The sequence below is a fragment of the Notolepis coatsorum genome (assembly GCF_963971535.1).
Source record: "Notolepis coatsorum genome assembly, chromosome: 11".
Taxonomy (NCBI): Eukaryota; Metazoa; Chordata; class Actinopteri; order Aulopiformes; family Paralepididae; genus Notolepis; species Notolepis coatsorum.
In genome coordinates this window covers 114,069,079-114,094,591 of record NC_140175.1, presented here as the reverse complement: position 1 = coordinate 114,094,591, position 25,513 = coordinate 114,069,079, and the positions used below count along the sequence as shown (strand labels likewise).

Genomic DNA, 25,513 nt, shown 5'->3' with positions numbered 1-25,513 from the left:
GATCAATTCACTTTCAATTTGACATTTACTTGCTGATGGAATATAAATAATTTACTCATCATTGAATGAATGAGTGAGTTTATTTCTAACATCAATTAAAAACAAATTAAATAAATAGACATTTAAATAAAACCATAAAGTAATACACAGATTAAAAAACAAACAAAACAGTAATGTTCGAAAAGGAGTATGAAGTGTAAACGTATGTATTCCTACCCCATTCACACTCTATTATCTTATGCAACTCATATTAACTCATTTTCATACAACCCAAATTTCCTCGCTATGAAAAGAAAATATTTCCATGACAAAAGCTTTAATTCCAAAAGGAAACCCAACCCCCAAATTCAATTAATTGAAAGTGAATTGACTCCAAGCCTGGTATCCAGTATTAGTCTCTTCTTCAGCTACACCAGGTGGAGGTCTGAAGAGACAGGGTTCTGGCGCCATCTTCTGTTCCACAACACAGTTGAAGCCAGTCATCATTTTCCTCCGTCCAACTCGTCAAACCCAAGAGAGAGACATCCGTGTCTCAGCCATGGTGCCCGAGCACACTAGAGTGGAAGTCACTGCATTGAGGACAGAAGAGGCTGCCATTGGCTAGCTCAGTTACCAGAAGATTACAAGAAGGGACTATATCAAGATAATCAGAAAGCTATTAAAAGGATTATATCCTTCTCAATGTTTTGTATAATTCCTCAAATTAAACTTGATATTGGATCTTGGATATGACTCATCTTGTAGCCTAACCAACTGATGATTTCTCATTATGAAGAGCGATTAAGAAGTTGCTTCAGGATCAAGTTTTTACTTGTCTGCACAGCTAGGGAATATAAATCTCACAGCAGCTGGGCTAACCGCTTTCTGTAACATCCCTGGGGAGCTCCCAGTATGGACCCGTTGACTTGGCCCTGTCCACATGAACACTGTCCACACAAACACGGATATTTAACCCTGTCCACACCAACATGGATATTACTCAGGCCCTGTCCACACGAACACGAGGCCCTGTCCACGCGAACACGGATATTTAGCAAAGTGCACATTTTCCTATATGTTTGGGCCTTTCATCCACACGTAAGCGTCATTTTCGGAAACACATTTTAAAGTGAAGATTTTTTTTTTTAAATATCCGTTTCAGTGGATCCGTGTAGCCACGTTAAACGTATAATCTAGAGCAGGGGTCCGCAACCCGCGGTCTGGAGCCGCATCCAGCTCTTCAGCCACTCTGTAGTGGCTCTGGAAGTTTGAAAAATAATAATATGGAAATAAATAACGGTTTAATATTTAATCAACTAAAATATACGTCAAACCCTGCGCCTCTGCAGGGGACTAATCTTGAGTTTCGGACCCCCCAGTAAGCCATGGATAAATAAATAAAAAATAAAAGTAGAGGGTTTAATTCAGTGAGAACAGATTAATTTACTTCCACTACTAATGATGAAGGCTTGATATGTGGCGAGAAATAAGCACACAAAAAAAATATCAAAAATTATTCACTCGCCACTTAAAAAAAATCAAAAGCATGTATTTAACAAACTCAAACATTTTCTAAACACTGTTTTATATTAACTTAATAAACAAAAAAGAATCTAATGTCAACGAAAATGTCCAGTAGGCCTAATTAAATAACATACCACATGCATAAAACGCTGAAAACCAACTGTACTAACGACACTGAGTCTCGACACAGAGTACTACCTGCGTATTTTAATGAGGCTATTATTATTATCATTATTATTTAACAACAAGATAGCCTATGTAGGCCGTCAGCCTTCCACAAACTGCCTCTCTCCTTACACACAAGCAGCGTCTGACTGTTGAATCTGTCTGATGGCGCACTGCAATAGATGGAGAAACTATATGAAATATAGAAATACTATATTATGCGTATTTCAATAGCATTTGCCCTATGTGTGCACTGCCAGCCAGCTATGTGCGACAGAGATATACACTTAAAATTTTGACAGAAAGAAGATAATAATAATAATAATAATAATAATAATAATAATAATAATAATAATAATAATAATAATAATAATAATAATTCAGACTTGTTCTATGGTATTTGAGATATCGCTCATCGCCACCTACTGGCCCGGCATTCTTGTTGGAGGAATTTATATGCGTTTACGTCTGGAAAACCCTTTTTTGAAAACCCTGCCGTGTGGACGAGGATACATTTTTTTTTAAATGGAGCCTGAAAATATCAGTTTTGCAAAATATCCATATACGTGTGGACAGGGCCTTCGGATGAGGTCATCAGTTCTGTGTGTGATGGTCTTCATTAAAGTATTTGTTTCTTTGGGTTGGAGTGGTGAGGAAATACTATGGCAGAGCCGATAATAATGGCTAAAATGTTGATACCAATCATCAACAGAAATATAGATAACTTTTCTACGGGAGGGGGGGGGGGGGAGCAGGAGAGAAGTGGAATAAAAAGAAAAACAAAAGATTATGTATCAGCTGCATTATCCAAACAAGCATAACCACCATCACACAAAAAAGCATCAAACTTCCAATTACAAATCACGAGTAAGGATATATTAAATATATATTAAACCAATATATTAAACCATTGATTCTCAAATGTCGTCATGTCAAGGACGCCCAAATTTACAGAATGTCAGGGACCAAAATTGTATATGATTTTGTCTCATGGTGTTAGATGTGATTTAGCCTAGTCCAGAATCCCATGACTACTGTCTATAATGTACATTAGGGTGGTCCTTAAAATTGAAAGTTGGAAAGTCTAAGCTCCAACCCCCAGAATTCGGTATAGTAGTCAAGAAAACTCTCCTGGTGAATTTTTGACACAAAAGTATGGCCCGCCCTACTCTGGGATCATCAGGGTGAAACTTCAAGGTTGATGAGGTAGGGGGGTAAATGTTGTCAGATTGAGGACAAAAATTCACCAGGAGTGTTTTCTTGACTACTATAACGAATTCCGGTGGTTGGAGCTTAAAACATTTTTATTTGAAAATGTACCCCTCACGAAGGACTACGCTAATGTACATAGGTACATAGGCATAAGATAACGGATTTAGAGAGTGAGACCTATGATCAGAATAGTCATTCTTGTATATTCCCTCACTGGGCTAACTTCTAGTGAATATAAATTAGACTTATTGCCTCCTGGAACCCCCTCAAGGACCCCACTTTGTGAACCACTGCTTCAGACTAGTCTTACCAGTCAGACATAATTTATGGAAGCTACACCTCCCTTGAGGACAAGACTAGCTCCAAGCATGTCATAAGAGTTCAACTGTTATTGAAATACTTAGAATAATTAATCAGTGTAATTAACAAAAAAAATAATCCATATTATGGCTTCTGAATAAAGTACCATGGTAGTGTTTTCCTAGCATAGGGCCTCTTAATGGGCTCCTTCCAATGTTTGTTATGTCTTCAACATCCTACCCCTTAACTAAACCAGTAAGTAATGCTGCCACATAGGAGCCAGGGAAGTCAAGGAGTACATTTACATGCACATTCATATTCCAGACATTATCCAATGTACCTGTTAAACTCAAGACAGGATAGGTTTATATTAATTTTCCATATTAATATGTCTGTGTACATACCCAACGGTACTACAGTGTATCCAGGCTAATGGTAAACAGGATATGGAATATCAGAATATGTAATGAGTGACCCAATGAGTAAGAGGTATTTTGTCTTAAGATGCTTTTTGGAACCCCAGGCCAGAGTGGTAATTGTGTAGGTTACTGTACTAGCTGTACCTATATCTGAGGTTAAGTTTAGGTGTTGGTACAGTTGAGGTTGGTTGTTGCTAAGGTGTTGGTAAGTAATATGTATGGTATTGTAGGAGCAGTTAGTAATGTACCTATAAATGAGGTTGAGGTTAGGTGTTGTTATGGTTGAGGTTAGGTGTTAGTACTGTACCTATATCTGAGGTTAGGTGTTGGTATGGTTGAGTGTTAGTACTGTACCTATATCTGAGGTTAGGTGTTGGTACGGTTGAGGTTAGGTGTTGGTACGTTGAGGTTAGGTGTTAGTACTGTACCTATATCTGAGGTTAGGTGTTGGTACGTTGAGGTTAGGTGTTAGTACTGTACCTATATCTGAGGTTAGGTGTTGGTACGTTGAGGTTAGGTGTTAGTACTGTACCTATATCTGAGGTTAGGTGTTGGTACGTTGAGGTTAGGTGTTAGTACTGTACCTATATCTGAGGTTAGGTGTTGGTACGTTGAGGTTAGGTGTTAGTACTGTACCTATATCTGAGGTTAGGTGTTGGTACGTTGAGGTTAGGTGTTAGTACTGTACCTATATCTGAGGTTAGGTGTTGGTACGTTGAGGTTAGGTGTTAGTACTGTACCTATATCTGAGGTTAGGTGTTGGTACGTTGAGGTTAGGTGTTAGTACTGTACCTATATCTGAGGTTAGGTGTTGGTACGTTGAGGTTAGGTGTTAGTACTGTACCTATATCTGAGGTTAGGTGTTGGTACGTTGAGGTTAGGTGTTAGTACTGTACCTATATCTGAGGTTAGGTGTTGGTACGTTGAGGTTAGGTGTTAGTACTGTACCTATATCTGAGGTTAGGTGTTGGTACGTTGAGGTTAGGTGTTAGTACTGTACCTATATCTGAGGTTAGGTGTTGGTACGTTGAGGTTAGGTGTTAGTACATTACCTATATCGGAAGTTAGGTGTTAGTACTGTACATGCAGTATATCTGAGGTTGAGGTTAGGTGTTGGTATGGTTGAAGTTATGTGTTAGTAAGGTTGAGGTTAGGTGTAAGTAGGGTTGAGGTTAGGTGTTAGTACTGTACCTATATCGGAGGTTGAGGTTAGGTGTTGGTACGGTTGAGGTTAGGCATTCGTTAGTACTGTACCTATATCTGAGGTTGAGGTTGGGTGTTAGTAGGGTTGGGGTTAGGTGTTGGTATGGTTGAAGTTATGCGTTAGTAGGGTTGGGGTTAGGTGTTGGTATGGTTGAAGTTATGCGTTAGTAGTAGGGATGTCCGATATTATCGGCCTACCGATATTGGCATTAAAATGTAATATCGGAAATTATCTGTATCGGTTTAAAAAAATATATTTAAAAAATTTACATTTATTTTACCTTTATTTACCACAGGCAAGCAAGTAAGAACAAATTCTGATTTTATTTATTGTCAAAAGTATGCATAATGTTGTGTTCATTCCACAACAAGAGATATGTAATGTTAATTACCTGAAATTATTCAGTTTTTTGGGGGGGGGGGGGGGGGGACCCTGCATATATCGGTATCGGTTGATATCGGTATCGGAAATTAAGAGTTGGACAATATCGGTATATCGGATATCGGTAAAAAAGCCAATATCGAACATCCCTAGTTAGTAGGGTTGAGGTTAGGTGTTGGTATGGTTGAAGTTAGGTGTTAGTAGGGTTGAGGTTAGTACTGTACCTATATCTGAGGTTGAGGTTAGGTGTTGGGGAGGCCAACAGACAAACCAACCACTAGTGCGATTACAGCAAGCAGGACCACAACAGCTATGGCAATTATCACATATTTCTGCCAAGACAAACAACAAAATAAATGGTTAGTATTAGTGGGTGAACACACAGCGAGCAGCTCTATTGACGGATTCCATTTATTTACGGTAGGGAAACAATGTAATGAAGAAATCTGATAAAGATGAAAGTTCTGCAGTGGGGATCTTTACGTGAGTGATAAACTAGTTGACCCAGGGGTCCCGGGTTGCTTGGCTCCATTGAAACTGAATGGACTTCTGGTGACTGGTTGATGGAGATGCCCGCTGTGTGTTGGTTGAAATTACCCATCCATTCCCATCGGTTATGTTACGTGAAAAGACTATCCAACTACAGTAGGTGTAAAATAGTAGGTGTAAAATAGTAGGTGTAAAATAGACACACATCGAAAACAGGCATAGTTGATAATTGAGATCTGCGTCTCAAATCTCATGCAGCCTACTAACCATATGATCAGTTTTTCACCAGTTTTATTAGCAAACAAATGAATAAAAGTGATCCATGGTAAATTTTACACATAGCAACTCTTATGTGTTAAATTTAGATGAACTGGCTAAAACCTCAATCTTCAATATGTATGTCATAAATGTCTTGATAAATTGAAAATGGAGGACCTTTATCTAAACAAGACGAAAGTATTTTTCTGGTCTGCATCCTCTTAGCAGTTGTTAGTATTGAGCTGTACTGTATTGTACTCATTCTGCAATCTGTTAATAAAGTTTTCAATCAATCAATCAACCTCTGTTGTTGACTATTTAATCATTCTAACTTGTAGTTGAGATTGGTGTCTGGTGTGTAGGGCTGTCTTAAATACTTTGAAGCTTCGTTCGATGGGCATGGGATTCGAATATGAAAATAAAATTCGAATATATACAATTTTTTTTTTTTTGCTAAATCAACTCTGCCTCTCTTTGTTAACTACAACAAGCAATGCTGTTTGTTATTTAAGATGAGGTTGGACTCGGCACTGACAGATTTGTGTTCATTGTGCTGCTTTTATAAAGCCTAAAACATTTATTTATTTATTTATAATAAACGGCTTATAATATTTCATGAAAGCAAAGTGTTTTGTTTTGTTCGAATTAAAATCTAATCTCGGCCCCGAAGTTTCGAATTCCAAAAAAAAATTCAGCCCTACTGGTGTGTAACATCATCTAATGAGGCTGGATATGGTTGCAGGGTGAGGGAAGTTATGTGGCAATGTGATCATAAAAATGCGGGTGAAAAAAATATTTAAAAAAATCACATGCTTTGATTGCAAAAAAACATTTATTTTCAACAACATGTACAACATGTCCACAGCACACAAGTAGATTACCACAGGCGTTCAGCCTACTGAGGCAGACCTCAACCACAAGGAGTTTTTGGAGAGTTCACTGTGTTAACTTTTAACTGTAGCCGGTTCAGTGCCATTAGCAGTTTAAAGCTTCAGTTGTGGTTTTCTATGTTTTTCCTCAGCCGGTGTGGTAGCAGCAGCAGGGGTCTTGAAACTGGGAAGGATCCTTACCCTGCGTGCCTTCTTCTGGTAGACCACCGCCTTCTTAGTCTCTTCCTTGGCCATGGCCACATACTCCGTAGCGCCACTCACGTTCTTCTCTATGTTGTTAATCATCTCTCCCTGGTAAGAGGACAAGACAAAGAGTATGTCTCAACTCATGACCTTGCGGCAGTGGCACTCCAGATCCAGCACAGGTGCTGCGCTGCCGTCTCCATGTTGGGAAAACATTGTTTACACCCATCGACAGGGAGTGGACGTTGGGGACTACGACCAACATTATAGGAAATACTCTTATCGTCTTCTCCAGAGTCGGACGAGAAGATAGAAACCCAATTTCCTCTCCGTGCGTTGAGTAGAAAGTTATCCTGCTGCAAACTAGGCTGGCTTAGAACGAAAGTATGGAAGGGGATACGGACCACTAGCCTAGCTTAAAGTATGGAAGGGGATACGGACCACTAGCCTAGCTTAAAGTATGGAAGGGGATACGGACCACTAGCCTGGCTTAAAGTATGGAAGGGGATACGGACCACTAGCCGAGCTTAAAGTATGGAAGGGGATACGGACCACTAGCCGAGCTTAAAGTATGGAAGGGGATACGGACCACTAGCCGAGCTTGAATGTTTGGCCAACAGCTAGGCTAGCTGGTCTGTATCCACATCCATGCTAAACTAGGCTGGGCTGCAATTATTATATGAAAGGTGCTATATGAATACAATTATTATTATTATAGGCTAGTGTGCAGCCGGATATATTTCTTCTGAATGCACAGAGAGGAAATTGGTATCTCATCTTCTAGTCGGACTCTGGAAAAGACTAAGTGCATTTCCCATAATGTTTCCACGTTAATTAACTGCTGCAATGCACTTTAAAAAGATAATGAAATGTGCCGCTACCGTTTGTGACAAAACAAAGAAATAAATAAACCTGCATTTGTCTGGTGGCTATAGTGCCAACGTCAAGTCTGGGTTTAGAGCTAAAGCAGCCACCGTACCCGAGTCTCCACCAGCATGGGCAAGTCCACAAACATCTCATCGTACCCGAGTATCCACCAGCATGGCCAAGTCCACAAACATCTCATCGTGCCCGAGTATCCACCAGCATGGCCAAGTCCACAAACATCTCATCGTGCCCGAGTCTCCACCAGCATGGCCAAGTCCACAAACATCTCATCGTACCCGAGTCTCCACCAGCATGGGCAAGTCCACAAACATCTCATCGTGCCCGAGTCTCCACCAGCATGGCCAAGTCCACAAACATCTCATCGTACCAGAGTCTCCACCAGCATGGCCAAGTCCACAAACATCTCATCGTACCAGAGCCTCCACCAGCATGGCCAAGTCCACAAACATCTCGTACCAGAGTCTCCACCAGCATGGCGAAGTCCACAAACATCTCATCGTACCCGAGTATCCACCAGCATGGCCAAGTCCACAAACATCTCATCGTACCCGAGTATCCACCAGCATGGGCAAGTCCACAAACATCTCATCGTGCCCGAGTCTCCACCAGCATGGCCATGTCCACAAACATCTCATCGTACCAGAGTCTCCACCAGCATGGCCATGTCCACAAACATCTCATCGTACCCGAGTCTCCACCAGCATGGCCATGTCCACAAACATCTCATCGTGCCCGAGTCTCCACCAGCATGGCCAAGTCCACAAACATCTCATCGTACCCGAGTCTCCACCAGCATGGGCAAGTCCACAAACATCTCATCGTGCCCGAGTCTCCACCAGCATGGCCATGTCCACAAACATCTCATTGTACCCGAGTCTCCACCAGCATGGCCAAGTCCACAAACATCTCATCGTACCCGAGTATCCACCAGCATGGCCATGTCCACAAACATCTCATCGTACCAGAGCCTCCACCAGCATGGCCAAGTCCACAAACATCTCATTGTACCAGAGTCTCCACCAGCATGGCCAAGTCCACAAACATCTCATCGTACCCGAGTATCCACCAGCATGGCCATGTCCACAAACATCTCATCGTACCAGAGCCTCCACCAGCATGGCCAAGTCCACAAACATCTCATCGTGCCCGAGTCTCCACCAGCATGGCCAAGTCCACAAACATCTCATTGTACCCGAGTCTCCACCAGCATGGCCAAGTCCACAAACATCTCATTGTACCCGAGTCTCCACCAGCATGGCCATGTCCACAAACATCTCATCGTACCCAAGTGTCCACCAGCATGGCCAAGTCCACAAACATCTCATCGTACCAGAGTCTCCACCAGCATGGCCAAGTCCACAAACATCTCATTGTACCCGAGTCTCCACCAGCATGGCGAAGTCCACAAACATCTTAACTAGAGGTGGGCATAGATAAAAAAAATTATCTTGATTAATCTATCTGCAATCCTGGATTTAGATTAAAATGGCTCAAAAAAAAGAAATTTGCTGAAGGCATTCAAAATATGTGTGTTCTACCCAAATAATGACCAGAAGTAAGTCCTTACTTTTTCTTTCCTCTTTATGTTTCTCAGGCCAGGTGGCCCATTACACCATGAGCCCATCTCCCGTTTCCAAAATGCATTACAGACTGTTTGAAAAAGCTGTTTTGCTATGATAATTGGTAATGAAATATCAAAATAATGTTCAATAAGATGTACTTGTGTTTAATAAGTTGTTTTATTCAGAAGTTAACACAAATAAATAATATTACCAGTACAGTACAGTATCTAGCACACTCTCAGGAGCAAAACAGAAAGAAGCATTTCAAACTTTAACTATGTGACATGGCTTGACTCAATCAGTCCAATCTCTATTTCTCCTTCTTCCACCAGTCACTCAGGCAGACCAGCTTGTGTAGCGGTGTCTACTTATAGTGCATATAATATTTTTCCCGTTGGGTGCCAGACAGGGCCAAACCCTGCCAATGCAAATCAACTGCTCCAGTGGAGTTGCTCAGTGGCCAATGGTGTCAACTGTGGTTGTACTGGGCAGCTCCCAGGTGTGAATGGAACTGTGTGAATGTGAAGCAGGGCGTTCCTGAAAAAGAGCATCTGTGCTCAGCGAACCTACCCTGGTTAAATAAAGGTTTATAAAAAAAAAAAGAAAAAAAAAAAAAAAAAAAAAAAGATTAACTGTGTCAATTATATTATCGCGCGATACTAGTATCGCGTTAACGCCGTTAACGGCCCAGCTCTAATCTTAATGTACCTGAGTATCCACCAGCATGGCCATGTGCGCAAACATCTCGTGCAGCTCCCTGATAATCGACTCCAGGCGGAGGAAGTCCTGGTGGCGTGACTCAATCTCGTTCAGCGCATGCCGCGTTATCTGGGAATCTGAGATGATCTGTGGGAAGAGTCCCCATGGGTACATTTCCAATTTCCGTACAAAAGAAAGAAGAGACCACAATCAAAAATAATATTGCTATTTTGTAACTGGACAATAAAAAGAAGTGTATGGCCAATGAACTAAATGGTTTGTGACTATTAAAACTAGGGGTGGGCAATATGACGATATAAAATAAATATCGGGTACAGTTCATTAACGATACACTTTTTAAACATATCTTGGACATCGTGATGTTTTGCACAAAACCTCACATCAGTTTCTAAGCCGGGTATATTGACGAGGCTTGACAACAGAGGTTTATATAATCATCATATTGGCGTGACTGTATCCATTAAAGGGTTAAATCAAGCATTTTTAAGTGCTTTAGAGGAAATGTCAAAACATCGCAATATATAGCTATCGTGTATCGTGAAAGAGCAAAAAAATATAATGATATAATTTAGAGGCCGTATCGCCCAGCCCTAATTAAAACAGTCAAAAAGAAGAATTTAAATATTATTCAGATTTAAATGATGACCCTACTAACGTCAGAGGTGAAGATGGCAGGGCTGCTGCTAAGAAGGATTTCCTCCATCTCTTCATCTGTTGTTATTTTACCAGCTGAAGAAACAAAAAACACAGACGTGTAAAAAGCTCTTGTATATAAATAATCTTTAAATAATCTTTCAATAGAGTCCAATGTATTCTCTACAACTCTTGATAGTATTGGGAGGCAATTTCAGAGCAAAAAAGAAAAAAATGGTTTTTGCTTCAAGTCCTGTTCCCAGGATCTTCATGTTTGGTTTAAGATATCCTCTTTATTTGGACAGTTAAATTGTGCCGTCAAGTCAAGTGTTAATTTATGAACCCCCTTTGAGGTGTCATAGCAGCATGGGGAAGGGACAAGGGGAGGTACAAGCAGGGGGGGAAACATAGTAATAAAAATAGACATCCTTCGGATGAGACGCAAAACTGAGGTCCTGACTGAATCTCGTCATTAAAGAAGCCAGGACGCCTATCGCAGAAAGCAGGGGGTTCCCCGACGTTCCTGGCCACATTCCCAATCAGGTATCTGACATCAAGGCCAACTAATCATCCCTTCCCCTTAATTGGCCGATATCAATCCCCGTCTCCTGAGTCATTCAGCCATTGTGTAGTGTGATGTGTGCCTGATGCCAGTGTATGGCAGCCATTGAGCCTGCGTAGCCCAAGGTTGGGTGCTACCAGTGGTGGTGAAGGGCTATTTCCACCCTACATTGTGGGGAGCACTTTTGAGTGTCTAGAAAAGCGCTATATAAATGTAATGAATTATTATTATTAGTAATAATAATATAGTAGAATATAGTAATAATAGTTGGGATAAGCAATAAGCAGATGATGAATATGTATCGTCTTTTCAATTTAATTGTATTTCCTGGCAGAAGGGGGGATTATCCAGCAGGTAGGCAACCACTGCTAGCTGTAGTGCCCAATGTCATCCACGCCCCAATGTCATCCACGCCCCCTTGCATGGATGGTCCTAGGAAGTATGTTGAGACGGGATAGAAAAAAAAACACTATATTCTTCTTCTTTTTTAGAAAATATTGACCGACACCAGACAACGTTTCTCAAATATCAGGAGACGATAAAAGTATTCCTTTATATTTTTGTTATATATTCAAAACCCTTAATAACCCAAAACCCTTTAGCTGTAGCCTGATCAATGAGAAAGAACAGTTGGTGAAAGTGTCTAATTGTGTTTTCTAAAAGGGGGGTTTAATTCTATTCCAAAGTCACATTGTCCCAACCTACTTCCAACTGTAGGTACAGCCATGGGAAGGGGGGGGGGGGGGGGGTTGAAGATATGTTCCGCTTCAAATAATAATTTTGAGCAGTGTACAGAACACTTACTACGAGTCACATGACCAACTGATATCGTAACCCCACCCGTCTCCCTCGACTACCTGAGGGATAGTTGCCAGGGGAACGCCGACAACACACAGGTGTCTCCTGTTGCAAGCTAGCTTGTGTTTCACTTCCTCTGGGGAGCTGGCTGGCTGGCAGGGCCTCTCCCCCCACCCCCTCAGCAAGCAAACAAATTACTGAATACGATGCAGATGTACAGTACAAAAGACAGCAGGTGGCCGCTAGAGAGAAGAGTAGAAAGAGAGTAGGAAGAGAGAGATAAGAGTGTATGTTTGCGCTGACTCACTGATTGCCAGGTGTCTCTGAATACGTGCTTTACATTTCTCTCTGAAGGACACCTGTGTCTCATTGTAGCCTGTCATGACGTCCACGTACCACCGCGTCAGGTTGGAGTGCTGCAGAAACACACAGGGACCACAAATCTCACCATTGAACCCTGATTATTAGGGTTACAAATCAATCATATAATTTTGGATTGGGGCTGATCAAATCATATAGGGCACAAAACTCACTACAGGAGATAATATCCACCACTCAATCTTGATGTTATTTAACCAGAAACGAGTTTGTTGCATAGACTAACAATTCTCACACACAAATAAATAGCCTTGTGCTTAAAATAAGAACAATGTTAGATATACTGTAGCAACATTGCAGAGTAGAAATCAGACCAAAAAAATGGACTAGGGCTGGGCGATATGGCCTAAAAATAAAATCAGATTTTTTCACACCACATCCGATTTACGATTTTAATCGATTTTTTTCTTAAAAACTAGAAACGCCAAGGAAATCATTCAAATAAGCTTTGTTTTTATTTGACACAAATTATCAAACCAAGATGAATTTCCCTATTGGGATTGAAGTGCAAACCTAACTTTCACCAATCTTCACTTAAAAAAAATATATATATATATATATATATATAAAAGGTTACTCTTGATCAAACAAAGATGAATGTCCCTATTGGGATTAATAGTGCAATAACTTGCTTTTTCACCAAACTTCACTTAAAACAAATAAAAGGTGCCTCTTGATCATCAAACAAGAATGAATTTCCCTATTGGGATTAATAAAGTGCAAATCTAACTTTCACCAAACATCACTTTGTAAAATAAAAGTTGTCTTGAAAAAAAAATCTTTGAAAATCGTCCTAAATCATTCATTCGAATTAATCGATAAATCGATTAATCGCCCATCCCTACATGGAACACTGTTTTAACACACATTTTTCATTTATAGCCATTATTCTCAAGAATCCTGTTGGCGCTTTATTGGCACCACTTTTGCCCATAAGGATACAGTATATCAATGAATATATCAATAATCGTCGATAATAACAGCTAACCAATGTTTACCTTGTAGGACTGAATGATTTGAGGAACACATTTATAACACTTCCCTTCTTTTGACAGATATTGTAATTGCGATATGATTGACAATATTAGGAGGGAACACATTTTTTTTTTTTATTAATAACTTTCCTTTTCATTGGAAAAAGTGTTAAAATTACAAAGCTGTGATTTTTGTGGTCTAATCAAAACAGTTTTCATACATGTCTGGAATATGATTTGAAGGCCAGGGCTTCTTCGTGTTGAGATACAAATGTTTATCGATTGTGCAGGCCTATTACATAGCAATGTCATATTGAATTAAAGTCCTTGGGTACTCCTGGCCCATCTTACATTTTAGCATGCAGCCAGCGCATGGCAGCCTGAGGCTCAATCTCAAATCCTCTACACCAGGCATCCTCGAAGTCTGGACCGAACCACAACTGTCTCTGGACTGTTGGCAAATTATAATTTTCATATGCATTATCTGTATTATCTGCGAGACATCGCCACAACGCAGCGAGTCAATATTCTCCTCTGCAAGCAGTTCTCTGCATGTCCGACTGCTCCACTGTCTGTGTGTGTCGGTCCAATCATGTCCAGCGTCCCGTCAGCGGTTTTTCCCCCTCACCCACTGCGAATCAGAGGCAGAGTAAGGCAGGTCTTTCAACGGGTCTGAGTCAGAGCGAGAGTTGACAGTGCATCTACAGGTAGTTTCATCTGCAGGTACTGTAGCTAGTAGCCTAGTTTCGCCAGCAGGCAGCTAGTAGAAAAATATGGCATGTTCAAAGATGGCCAGTAAAAAAAGAAAAGTCAACAGTAAAAATCGGCAATTCTAAAGTGAATGGACTGAAAAATATGCGTTCATCCTCCCTCCAACCAGCACCAAACCAATGTGCCTAATATGCCAAGAAACGGTAGTGACAATTTGAAACGCCACTATGAAACAAGTTATTTTGATGCAACCCTTCCTCAAAATTCAGCGCTAAGAACCACAAATATAAATTGAATGAAATAGTCATATTAAGCTGCAAGCAGAATTATTGTTAAATCTATGTCACAATGAGAAAAAGCAACCGAGTCCTCACGGCATGGGTGTTGGCTAAACACAAGAAGCCATTCTTTGATGCAGAAATAATAAAATAATGTATAACTGAAGTGATGGAGACCATGTTTAAAGGCAAACAAAAGCAAATCCCCCCTCAGATAGCACAGCAACCAGAATAACTGAAATACTGGCTGGTGATTTGATTAAACAGCTTTGTGATGGAATAAAAAATGCAGTGCATTTCCTTAGCTGTGGATGAGTGTGTTGACAGTACTATCCGAGCGGCTCTGAAAACTCGCACCACTGCTTATAACCTGGGCAGAGCGTCAGGAAAACATGGAGTATAAGGCTACAGTCTATACTCTGTGCAAGGCTGTAAAACTTGCTAAGAGGACATACGCTGACAAGATGGAGGCACAAATGGCCCAGAATGATACAAGAGGTTTATGGCGAGGACTACGGACGATAAATGACTACAAAGTCAGCGCCCACTCAATGGGGAGTGCCGACGCCTCTCTCGCGGACCAGCTCAACTCCTTTTACACATGGTTTGGTGCAAACAGTAGCGACGCTAGCTCACCGGCTAACGACGTCACTGACGCGCCGGCCGTCGTGGAGGGGGGCACCCTCTCATTGACGGAACACAGTGTGAGAAGAGCATTTATGCATTTAACACCAGAAAGGCAGCTGGCCCAGATGGGATAATAGGATGTATACTTAAGTCCTGTGCTAACCAGCTAGCCCCAGTGTTCACCACCATATTTAATCTATCCCTGGCTGAGTCCGTGGTCCCTGCCTGTTTCAAGGTGTCCACTATAATACCGGTACCAAAGAAATCCTCCTCAACAGGTCTTAATGACTACAGACCGGTGGCACTCACCTCTGTGGTCATGAAATGTTTTGAGAGGCTGGTTAAGGATTACATTTGTGCCTCCCTCCCCAGTGATATAGACCCTATGCAATTTGCATACAGGCCAAACAAGTCCACTGACGATGCGGTCTCCCAAGTACTACACAGCACCCTCTCTCACCTAGACTGCCAGAAGGGGGGCTACAGTATGTAAGACTGTTGTTCATTGACTATAGCTCAGCGTTCAACACCATAGTGCCCACCAGACTGGTGGACAAGCTGATCGAGCTGGGTCTGAGCTCCGCTCTGAGCGCCTGGATACTGGACTTTCTGAGTGAAAGGCCCCAGGCGGTCAGGGTGGGGGGTCAGACCTCCAACACCATCACCCTGAGTATCGGGTCCCGCCTGGGCTATGTTCTGAGCTCCCTGCTGTATTCAATATACACACATGATTGTGTGGCCAAGTTCAGCTCCAACTCCATAGTGAAGTTTGAGGACGACACAGTGGTGGTGGGGCTGATCTATGACAACGACGAGAAGGCCTACCGGGAGGAGGTTGAGGTACTGGACAACAACCTGCTCCTGAACATAGGTAAAACCAAGGAGCTGATCGTGGATTTTTAGGAGAACACAGCAGGGGACACACACACCACTGAGGATAAACGGGGCTACCGTGGACAGGGTGAGCAGCTTCAAGTACCTGGGGGTCCACATCTCAGAGGACCCGACATGGACAACACACATAGACTCAGTCGTAAAGAAGGCGAAGCAGCGCCTCTACCACCTGAGACAGTTAAGGAAGTTCAGAGTATCGGGGAAGATACTCCAGTCCTTCTACTCCGGAGTCCGGAGCTGTAGAGAGCATCTTGACTGGAAACATCACTGCCTGGCATGGAAACAGCACGGCACAGGACAAGGCCCTACAGAGAGTGGTGCGCTCAGCTGAGCGTACTACGGGTATTGCACTACCACCCCTGCAGGTCTTATACAACAAGAGGTGCAAATCCAGAGCCTGCAGAATAATGAAAGACCCTCACCACCCCAACAACAGCCTGTTCAAGCTGCTGCGGTCAGGCAAACGCCTGCGTACACCAGCAACTAGGACAGAGAGACTTCGGCTCAGCTTCTTCCCCCAGGCCATCAGAGTCTTGAAGACTGAACTCTCCACACACAAGCATATATGAGCACACACAACACACACACTGTATACGCTCACTTTAGCATGAACACACACACACACATGCTGCACACACTCACACTCAACGGTCACTTTACACAATGAAAAGGTCACTTTAAAAACAAGAACGGGAGTGGTTCTTGTATAGTAAACAGATGGATATAGCAAGCTAGCATAAGGACACATAGTACAACTGTAGATTGTATAGTATTGTATAGTAGTGTACATAAGACCCAGTGCCTCATCCGTAGCTAACAGTGTATTGCACTATCGCAGGACCTTAGCATGTCTTACCATGCTTTTTGTAAACTGTATGTACATTATACCCGTTATGTCTTATTCTTATTACTTGTACTATTGCACAAATGTCTTATTCTCATCCTATTCTTATTATTGTATTGTATTATTATTGCACAATCGCTGCGGGCATGACCCCCCGCATTTCACTGTATGCTTGTATGCCGTGACAAATAAAACTCTTGACTTGACTTGAGTCCACGGACACCACTGACAATGCTCAGTTGCTGTGTTTGTGAGGTTTTATGATGAGGCTTGTTGAAGATGTATTGGCCTGACAAACCTCAGTGGACACACTGGACACACAAGTGGGGAACACAAGAATCTTGTTGCAATTGTTTAAAAGTTTGACCGACCTTAATAAACTGACCTTTGTCTTATTGAAAATGTTCTTTGTGGACCTTTAAAATGTATATTCGAGTACCCCTGCCCTACACACTTGCCCTAGTATCCACTCAACCTCTATTTGTGCATGAAGAGGTAAACGGTACCATATCCCCCCCCCTCACAGTGAGCTGTGGTGTTCCACAAGGAAGCATACTAGGACCGCTACTGTTCCTAATTTATGCAAATGACATGTCGTCAGCTTGTGACTGCAACTTGTTCCTGTTTGCGGACGACTCAGCCCTGCTGGTCTCTGACAAGAACAAGTTACAGGTTGAAAAAACCCTCAGCTCGGAACTAGGCAGAATCTGCATATGGCTCGCTGATAACAAACTATCATTACACATGGGCAAAACAGAGTCCATTCTCTTCGGTTCAAATAACAAACTCAGCAAGACCGACGGCTTCTCAGTTACAGTGGGTGACAATATTGTCACAAGGAAAGATGAAATTACCTACCTGGGTTCCATCCTAGAGGCTAATCTCTCCTGTGACAAAATGGCATCCAATGTAATAAAAAAAGTCAACCAACGAACTCGATTCTTGTACCGGATCTCCTCTCTGGTAAACAAGAATACCCTGAAGACTCTGGCAGGAGCACTCATTCAGGGGTACTACGACTATGCTTGCACCTCATGGTACCAAAGCACCTCAAAGGCGCTAAAAACAAAATTACAAACATCTCAAAACAAACTGGTCAGACTACTGCTTGACCTTACTCCTAGAACCCACCTCACCCCTGCCCACTTTGACAACCTAGGATGGCTTAGAGTAGACGACAGAGTACAGCAACTTGCAATGGGCCTGGTCTACAAGATACACTACACGACCAAGGTACCCATGTACATGTCAAAATACTTCCCAAAGGTCAGTGAATACCACGATCACAACACCAGAGGGAGCTCCACAAATCATGTTAAACCCAGATTCGGCTCAAATAAGGGACTAAACACGTTTCGCAATTATGCCACATCAATGTGGAACGCCCTACCCAAAGCTGTAAAGGAATGTGGATCACTACCCACTTTCAAAACCTCTCTCAAGGGACACCTACGGGAGACTGCAATTCAACACTGGCCCCTGTAAATATCCTAACCCAACCCCCTCCAATGTACAGTCATTTACCTAGTATGGTTGTCAATAGTCCAATGTACAATTTTGTTTGTTTGTACAGTGTCTCCCCCCCCCCCCCCTCAATGTACAGTTTTGCTTGTATATACAGTGTGCCCCCCCCCCCCCCCCAACCACCTCCAATGTAGATTACCCAGTATGGTTGTCAATATCCCAGTGTACCCAACCCCCCCCACCCAACCTCCTCCAATGTACAGTTTCTACGTCAAATGTATATACTCCCTTTTCCTGACTCCTTCTGTATCACAAACAGTACTGTATTTACAAATCTGGTATGTCATAAATGTATAGATGTAGCAGTACTGACTATCTGTATGTCATGTATGTCATATATGTCCTGATGAATTGAAAATGGGGGACCCTGATGTAAACAAGACGAAAGTCTTTCTCTGGTCTGCATCCCCTTAACAATTGTGTGTATTGAGCTGTACTGTATTGTACCCATTCTGCAATCTGTTAATAAAGTTTTCAATCAATCAATCAATCAAAGACCCTGCCATAGTGAAGGGCATCCCAAACAAATTAGCAGGAAGGGGAATTAACCCGACAGCAAGTGTGCATGAATGCGGACGATATGCTTCGAATTGACGTGCCCTCACAAGTAGCAAACGGATCAATATCTGAAGTGAAGAAGAAACATGTATTTAAAATAACACACAACTTCGTTGTTTGAGGTGAGTGGATGGTGGCAAGGGTGTGATAGTGGGCAGGGCACCATTTGACTTCTGAAATGACCTGGCAGTTTCCAAACCGTCAAGAGGGAAGGTTGATGCGTGGACAGTTTGCAGTGTGGGACTGGAAATTATGTCAAATCAGTAAGGAGGTTGTCATCTTTACGCACACGATCCATTAGAACAGTGCTTCTCAAACTTTTTCTGTCAGGCCCCCCTTTGGCGGACCAAAATATTTTGGGCCCCCCCCCCCCCCTCGCCCCAACAAAATAGTCATAAAATGGGCCATGTTTAAATTGATTGAAATAACACCAATATCGTGACCTTTCAAATTGGCCCTATATTTTGTTTTCAGAGCTGTCATGGATGAAAAGCCAGCTTCACACAGATACTGTATGTGGTGCTGAATGGTATCAACACCTTAACTGCTGCATCATGAGATACTTGGTACTCAGCTCCACACTCTGAAACAAGCTCTCTAGTAGGGCTGCACGATTTTGGGAAATAATCTAATTTTTCTGACAGATATTGCGATTGCGATTACATTTGCGATTATAATAGAAAAAAATATAAGCATCCCCACAGAGGTTTATTGTAAAATGCGGCTTGCATCTGGCCTATGCGGTGGGTCTGTTCAGGACACCGAGCCTGAAAATGTTTATTTTTACCTGGGAATCGATACCGGTACCCAACGGTACCTTTTTTTCTGTACTTTACTCTCCCTCTCTGAAGTCTAAACTTCACAACACAATCTAAAACCCCTTACCTCCCTCTCCCAAACCGATCTTGTATCTCAATGGGACTTCCTGGTTAAAAAAAGAATAATAAAAAGTAAAAAAAAGAAAAAGAAAAAAGAAAATGCGATTTTTTTCTTTTTTTGCGATTTGATAATTGCAGCATTCCAAATCGCGATTTCGATAAAAAAATCGATTAATCGTGCAGCCCTACTCTCTAGGTCAGGGGTTTCAAAGTTTAGTGTTAGTGCGGCCCGCACGCAACGTTTTGCCGAGTCGTTGCGCGAGTTGGCCGTTTTATTTATTTTATCACTTGTAGGCTACCATAGCGCAGGCTCATGGCAGCAACGTTAGTAAACGTGATTCCGGAGTGATACCAAGTGGAAGGAAATAATATCCTGTCATCAGTGCGTATCCTCGAAATTCTCCGCTATCTCCTCTGCAAGCTCCTGTCCTGCTGCACTGCTCCAACTGTCTGTGTCCGTCTACTGCTTTGGTCCAATCATATTCAGCGTCCCGTCACCATCCCCCCCCCCCACCCACAGTCTGCGAATCAGAGGCAGAGTAGGGCGGGTCTTCACGGAATGCGTGTTGTCTCTTTCAACGGGTCGGAGTCAGAGCGAGAGTTGACAGCGCATATACAGGTAGTCTAATATGCAGGTACTGTAGCGAGTAGCATAGTTTTGCCAGCAGGCAGCTAGTCGAAAAATATAACATGTTCAAAGATGGCCAGTAAAATAAAAGTCAACAGTGAAAATCGCTGCAATTCAAAGGTGAATGGACTGAAAAATATGCGTTCATCCTCCCTCCAACCAGCACAATGTGCCAAGAAACGGTAGCTCTTGTGAAGAGTGGCAATTTGAAACGCAATTTGAAACCGCCAATACGAAACAAAACAGTTATTTTGATGCAACCTTTCAGCACTAAGAACCACAAAAATAAATGGAATGAAATCATCATATCAAGCTGCAAGCAGAATTATTGTTAAAGTTATGTCACAACGATAAAAAGCAACCAAGTCCTCACTCAGTGGCATGGGTGTTGGCTAAACACAAGAAGCTATTCTCTGACGCATAAATAATAAAATAATGTATGACTGAAGTGATGGAGACCATGTTTGAAGGCAAACAAAAGCAAATCCTCCTCAGATAGCACAGCAACCAGAATAACTGAAATACTGGCTGATGATTTCATTAAACAGCTTTGTGATAGAATAAAAAAAATGCACAGTGCATTTCCATAGCTGTGGATGAGTCCACTGACACCACTGAGAATGCTCAGTTGCTGGTGTTTGTGAGGTTTTATGATGAGGCAAAGGGGTAGTTTGTTGATGTATTAATACATTTTTGGAATACTTGGAAACCCTTTTTTTGTGGAATATTTGATGCGGCCCAGCCTCACCCAGACTCTACCTCCAGCGGCCCCCAGGTAAATTGAGTTTGAGACCCCTGCTCTAGGTGGTATCAGATGAGATTTCAAAGAGTTCTTCCAAGAGTTTGGATGGAGATGTGTCAGGAAGCTTTGTCTCAATGTTGTCTGTAAAGGTTTTTTTTATCCAGAGTATCTTGGTGATCCTTTTCTGTGTTTTATTAAATAATGATTTTCAGATTTTGAGAAATGGTATTTTCATGGAGAACAGTGCAGCTGCAACAGATAGCACTTTAGTGATAATTTTCTGTAATCCAATTTTTTTATTTTTTTTTAAATAAATCTCAAGGCCCCCCCCGTCATGCCTCTGCGCCCCCCCTGGGGGGCGCGCCCCCCACTTTGAGAAACACTGTACTATGGGATGGATATAAATTAGCTTTCGGCTTTTGATGTAGAGAGTATTGAGTTTCTGTGTATGTAATAAATATTGCTTTTTGCTGCTCTGCCAGACAAAATGTATGCATTTTACTGGATAAAAGAGTCCACCAAATATTATGTTGTGTGTTATGTTATCTTGTGTTGTGATGGTATGTTATCTTGTGTTGTGATGTTATCTTGTGTTGTGATGTTATGTTATCTTGTGTTGTGATGTTATGTTATCTTGTGTTGTGATGTTATGTTATCTGGTGTTGTGAATGTGATGTTATCTTGTGTTGTGATGTGTTATCTTGTGTTGTGATGTTATGTTATCTTGTGTTGTGATGTTGTGTTATCTTGTGTTGTGATGTTGTGTGATGTTATCTTGTGTTGTGATGTTGTGTTATCTTGTGTTGTGAATGTGATGTGATGTTATATTGTGTTGTGAATGTGATGTGATGTTATCTTGTGTTGTGTGTTATGTTATCTTGTAGGGTTGTACCAAATGTAATTTTTTAACATTCGAAGCTTCAATTGAAGTATTCGAACAAAGCTTCGAATGTCTATTAACACTATGATCGCCGTGGACGAGTTTACACGTCATTCCTAGCCATGCTCATTCTGCCGAAGACGCCGTAACTCGTCTTTGATGTCAATATTTCAAAAATCTGTCATCGAAATCATATATCCTTTCCGGAGCCCTGAGACACACTGCAAAGCTCCACTCAACTCTCTAGCGGTTCAAGAGCGCCATCTGGTGGCCGATCGGCAGATCGCCAACTAGAAATGAGCCTTTGAACCGGTAGTGCTCATCCATATGTGGTCCGGGCACTCGCTATCGTTAGAGACTCCGTCTTGATACAGTGGACATCGATCGGTGCAAATAACTCGAAAAAACAACATGATTTGGACGTATATACTATTATACAACCTGGAAATGGATCGGGCATTTCTCCATCCCATAATAGAAAATATTCTGTTCCACGCTCATCTGCCAGCGGCGCGAGGAAGCCACGGTAAGATTCAGCGTTATATTCTAACGTGTTCCATATAAACTGCTATGATGAACATATGACCCACTCTGGATGAATCATCTAACGCTGCCCACGGAATTATAAACGATCCCCCGCCCATCCGGTCATCATCAGATGAATGAATGAATGAATGAAAACTTTATTTAACAGATTGCAGAATGGGTACAATACAGTACGGCTCAATACATACAATTGTTAAGGGGATGCAGACCTGAGAAAGACGTTTGTCTTGTTTCCATCAGGGTCCCCCATTTTCAATTCATATAGACATTTATGACATACACAACATACATGACATTTATGGCATAGGGACATATAGGTATTTAGTACTGATACATTTGTGACATAAACGGTATTCAAATATACAATACTGTTACCCCTAGATCCTGACAGAGTATATACATATGATGGGGAGGGGACTGTACATTAGGAGGGGGTGGGTGGGTGGGAGAGAAATATACATACGGCGGGGAGGGAATATATACATGCGGTGGGGAGGAGACTGTCTATTAGGAGGTGGTGGGGGTTTTGGGCATTTACGGTGGCCAGTTTCGAATTGCAGCCTCCCGTAGGTGCTCTTTAAGAGCGGTTTTGAATGTGGGCAGGGATTCACATTCCTTTACAGCTTTGGGTAGGGCGTTCCACATTGTTGTGGCATAATTGCGAAACGTGTTTAGTCCTTTGTTTGATCCGAATCTGGGTTTAACATGATTTGTTGAGCTTCCTCTGGTGTAGTGGTTGTGGTATTCACTGACCTTTGGGAAGTATTTTGACATGTACATGGGCACCCCGGTCGTATAGTGTATCTTGTAGACCAGGCCCATTGCAAGTTGCTGTACTCTTTCGTCTACTCTAAGCCATCCTAGGTTGTCAAAGTGGGCAGGGCTGAGGTGGGTTCTGGGGTTCAGGTCAAGTAGTAGTCTGACCAGTTTGTTTTGTGATGTTTGTAATTTTGTTTTAAGCGCCTTTGAGGTGCTTTGGTACCATGAGGTGCATGCATAGTCACAGTACCCTTGAATGAGTGCTCCTGCCAGAGTCTTCAGGGTATTCTTGTTTACCAGGGAGGAGATCCGGTACAAGAATCTAGTTTGTTGGTTGACTTTTTTTTATTACATTGGATGCCATTTTGTCACAGGAAAGATTTGCCTCTAGGATGGAACCCAGGTAGGTAATTTCGTCTTTCCTTGTGACAATATTGTCACCCACTGTAACTGAGAAGCCGTCGGTCTTGCTGAGTTTGTTATTTTAACCTAAGACTAGTAAGAGAATGGACTCTGTTTTGCCCATGTGTAATGATAGTTTGTTATCAGCGAGCCATATGCAGATTTTGCCTAGTTCCGAGCTGAGGGTTTTTTTCAACCTGCAACTTGTTCTTGTCAGAGACCAGCAGGGCTGAGTCGTCCGCTATGATATGTAGTAACTCCTAGAAGCACATCTAGTTGAAATTTTTTATCTCGCACAGATTCCTACCAAACTGTATTTGATCATCAATATAATGCATTTAGGGCTATAAATCACGTTCTGAAGAAAGCTGCAGAAAACGATAAAAACATACTTATACTTTAGACCATATTTTAGTATGAATATGTGAATGAAAAAGTTTAACGTTGCTACACCCTGAACAATACATATAGGACATTGAATGGGCCATAATAATGGCAATTTAGCAATAGAATTAAAAAAGTTATAGCCCTGCAAAGAAGGGGAACTTCTCCATAGACAAATAGAGATGGCAAGGGATGGTAAATTATGAATTTAACCCATGGCGATCAAAGTGTTAAAAAAAAGTACAATTTTTTTTTTTTTTTTTTTTACTGAATCCTCAATTTGAATGAGTGATTAACACTTTAATCGCCGATGACGTGTTTAGACGTCATTCCTAGCCATGCTCATTCTGCCGAAGACGCCGTAACTCGTCTTTGGTATCAATAATTAAAAAAATCTGTGATCGAAATCATATTTCTCCTCCGGAGACATGAGATGTACTGGTGAGCTCCACTCAACTGTCTAACGGTTCAAGAGCGCCATCCGGTGGCCGATCGGCAGATCGGCCAAGAGGGAGGGGCGCGCCAAACAGGAAGTGCTCATCCATAATCCGTCCGGGCACTCGCGATCGGTAGCCGGACCCCATCTCAACACACTGGATAATCAATCGCTCGCCCTAACTCAATAAACAACGTTATTTGGACGTATATAGTATTATACAACCTGGAAATGGTTCATCAGGATCAACATCCCATAATCGAAAACTGTCTACTCCACGCTCATCCCCCAACGGCGCGAGGAACATACGGTAAGATCCAGCGTTATTTTCTAACGTATTCCATATAAACTGCTCTGATGACCATATGACCCACACTAGACGAATGGTATAACGTTGCCCACGGAATTATAAACGCCCCCTCGCCCATCCGGTCAATATCAGATGATACGTAGTAACTTCTAGAACCACGTCCAGTTGAAATTTTTCATCTGGCAACGATCGCTACCAAACTGTATTTGATCATCAATATAATGCATTTGGAGCTATAAATCAAGTTCTGGAGAAAGCTTCAGAAAACGATAAAAACATACTTATACGTTAGACCATATTTTAGTATGAATATGTGAATGAAAAAGTTTAACGTTGCTACACCCTGAACAATGGATATAGGACATTGAATGGGCCATAATAATGGCAATTTAGCAATAGAATTTAAAAAGTTATAGCCCTGCAAAGAAGGGGAACTTCTCCATAGACAAATAGAGCTGGCTAGGAATGGTAAATTATGAATTTGAACCATGGCGATCAAAGTGTTAATCTGATTAAATTAGTATTTTTCTTTTATTAAATCAACTTTCTTTAACACTTTAATCGCCATGGGTTAAATTAATAATTTACCATCC

General features: G+C 41.8%; 1 protein-coding gene across 1 annotated transcript in view; it reads right to left on the bottom strand.

Moving 5' to 3' along the window:
* Positions 1–480: 480 nt before the first annotated feature.
* Positions 481–25,513, bottom strand: part of LOC311237353 (syntaxin-2-like) — a 40,005-nt gene continuing 14,972 nt past the window's right edge. Inside the window, exons 6-11 of the mRNA XM_084325173.1 lie at positions 12,475–12,583; positions 10,830–10,903; positions 10,163–10,300; positions 7,002–7,112; positions 5,409–5,516; positions 481–590 (exon numbers count right to left, since the gene is read on the bottom strand). Of these exons, the coding sequence (XP_084181299.1) occupies positions 5,427–5,516; positions 7,002–7,112; positions 10,163–10,300; positions 10,830–10,903; positions 12,475–12,583 (522 nt within the window). The 3' untranslated portion in view covers positions 481–590; positions 5,409–5,426. The remainder of the gene's footprint in view (positions 591–5,408; positions 5,517–7,001; positions 7,113–10,162; positions 10,301–10,829; positions 10,904–12,474; positions 12,584–25,513) is intronic.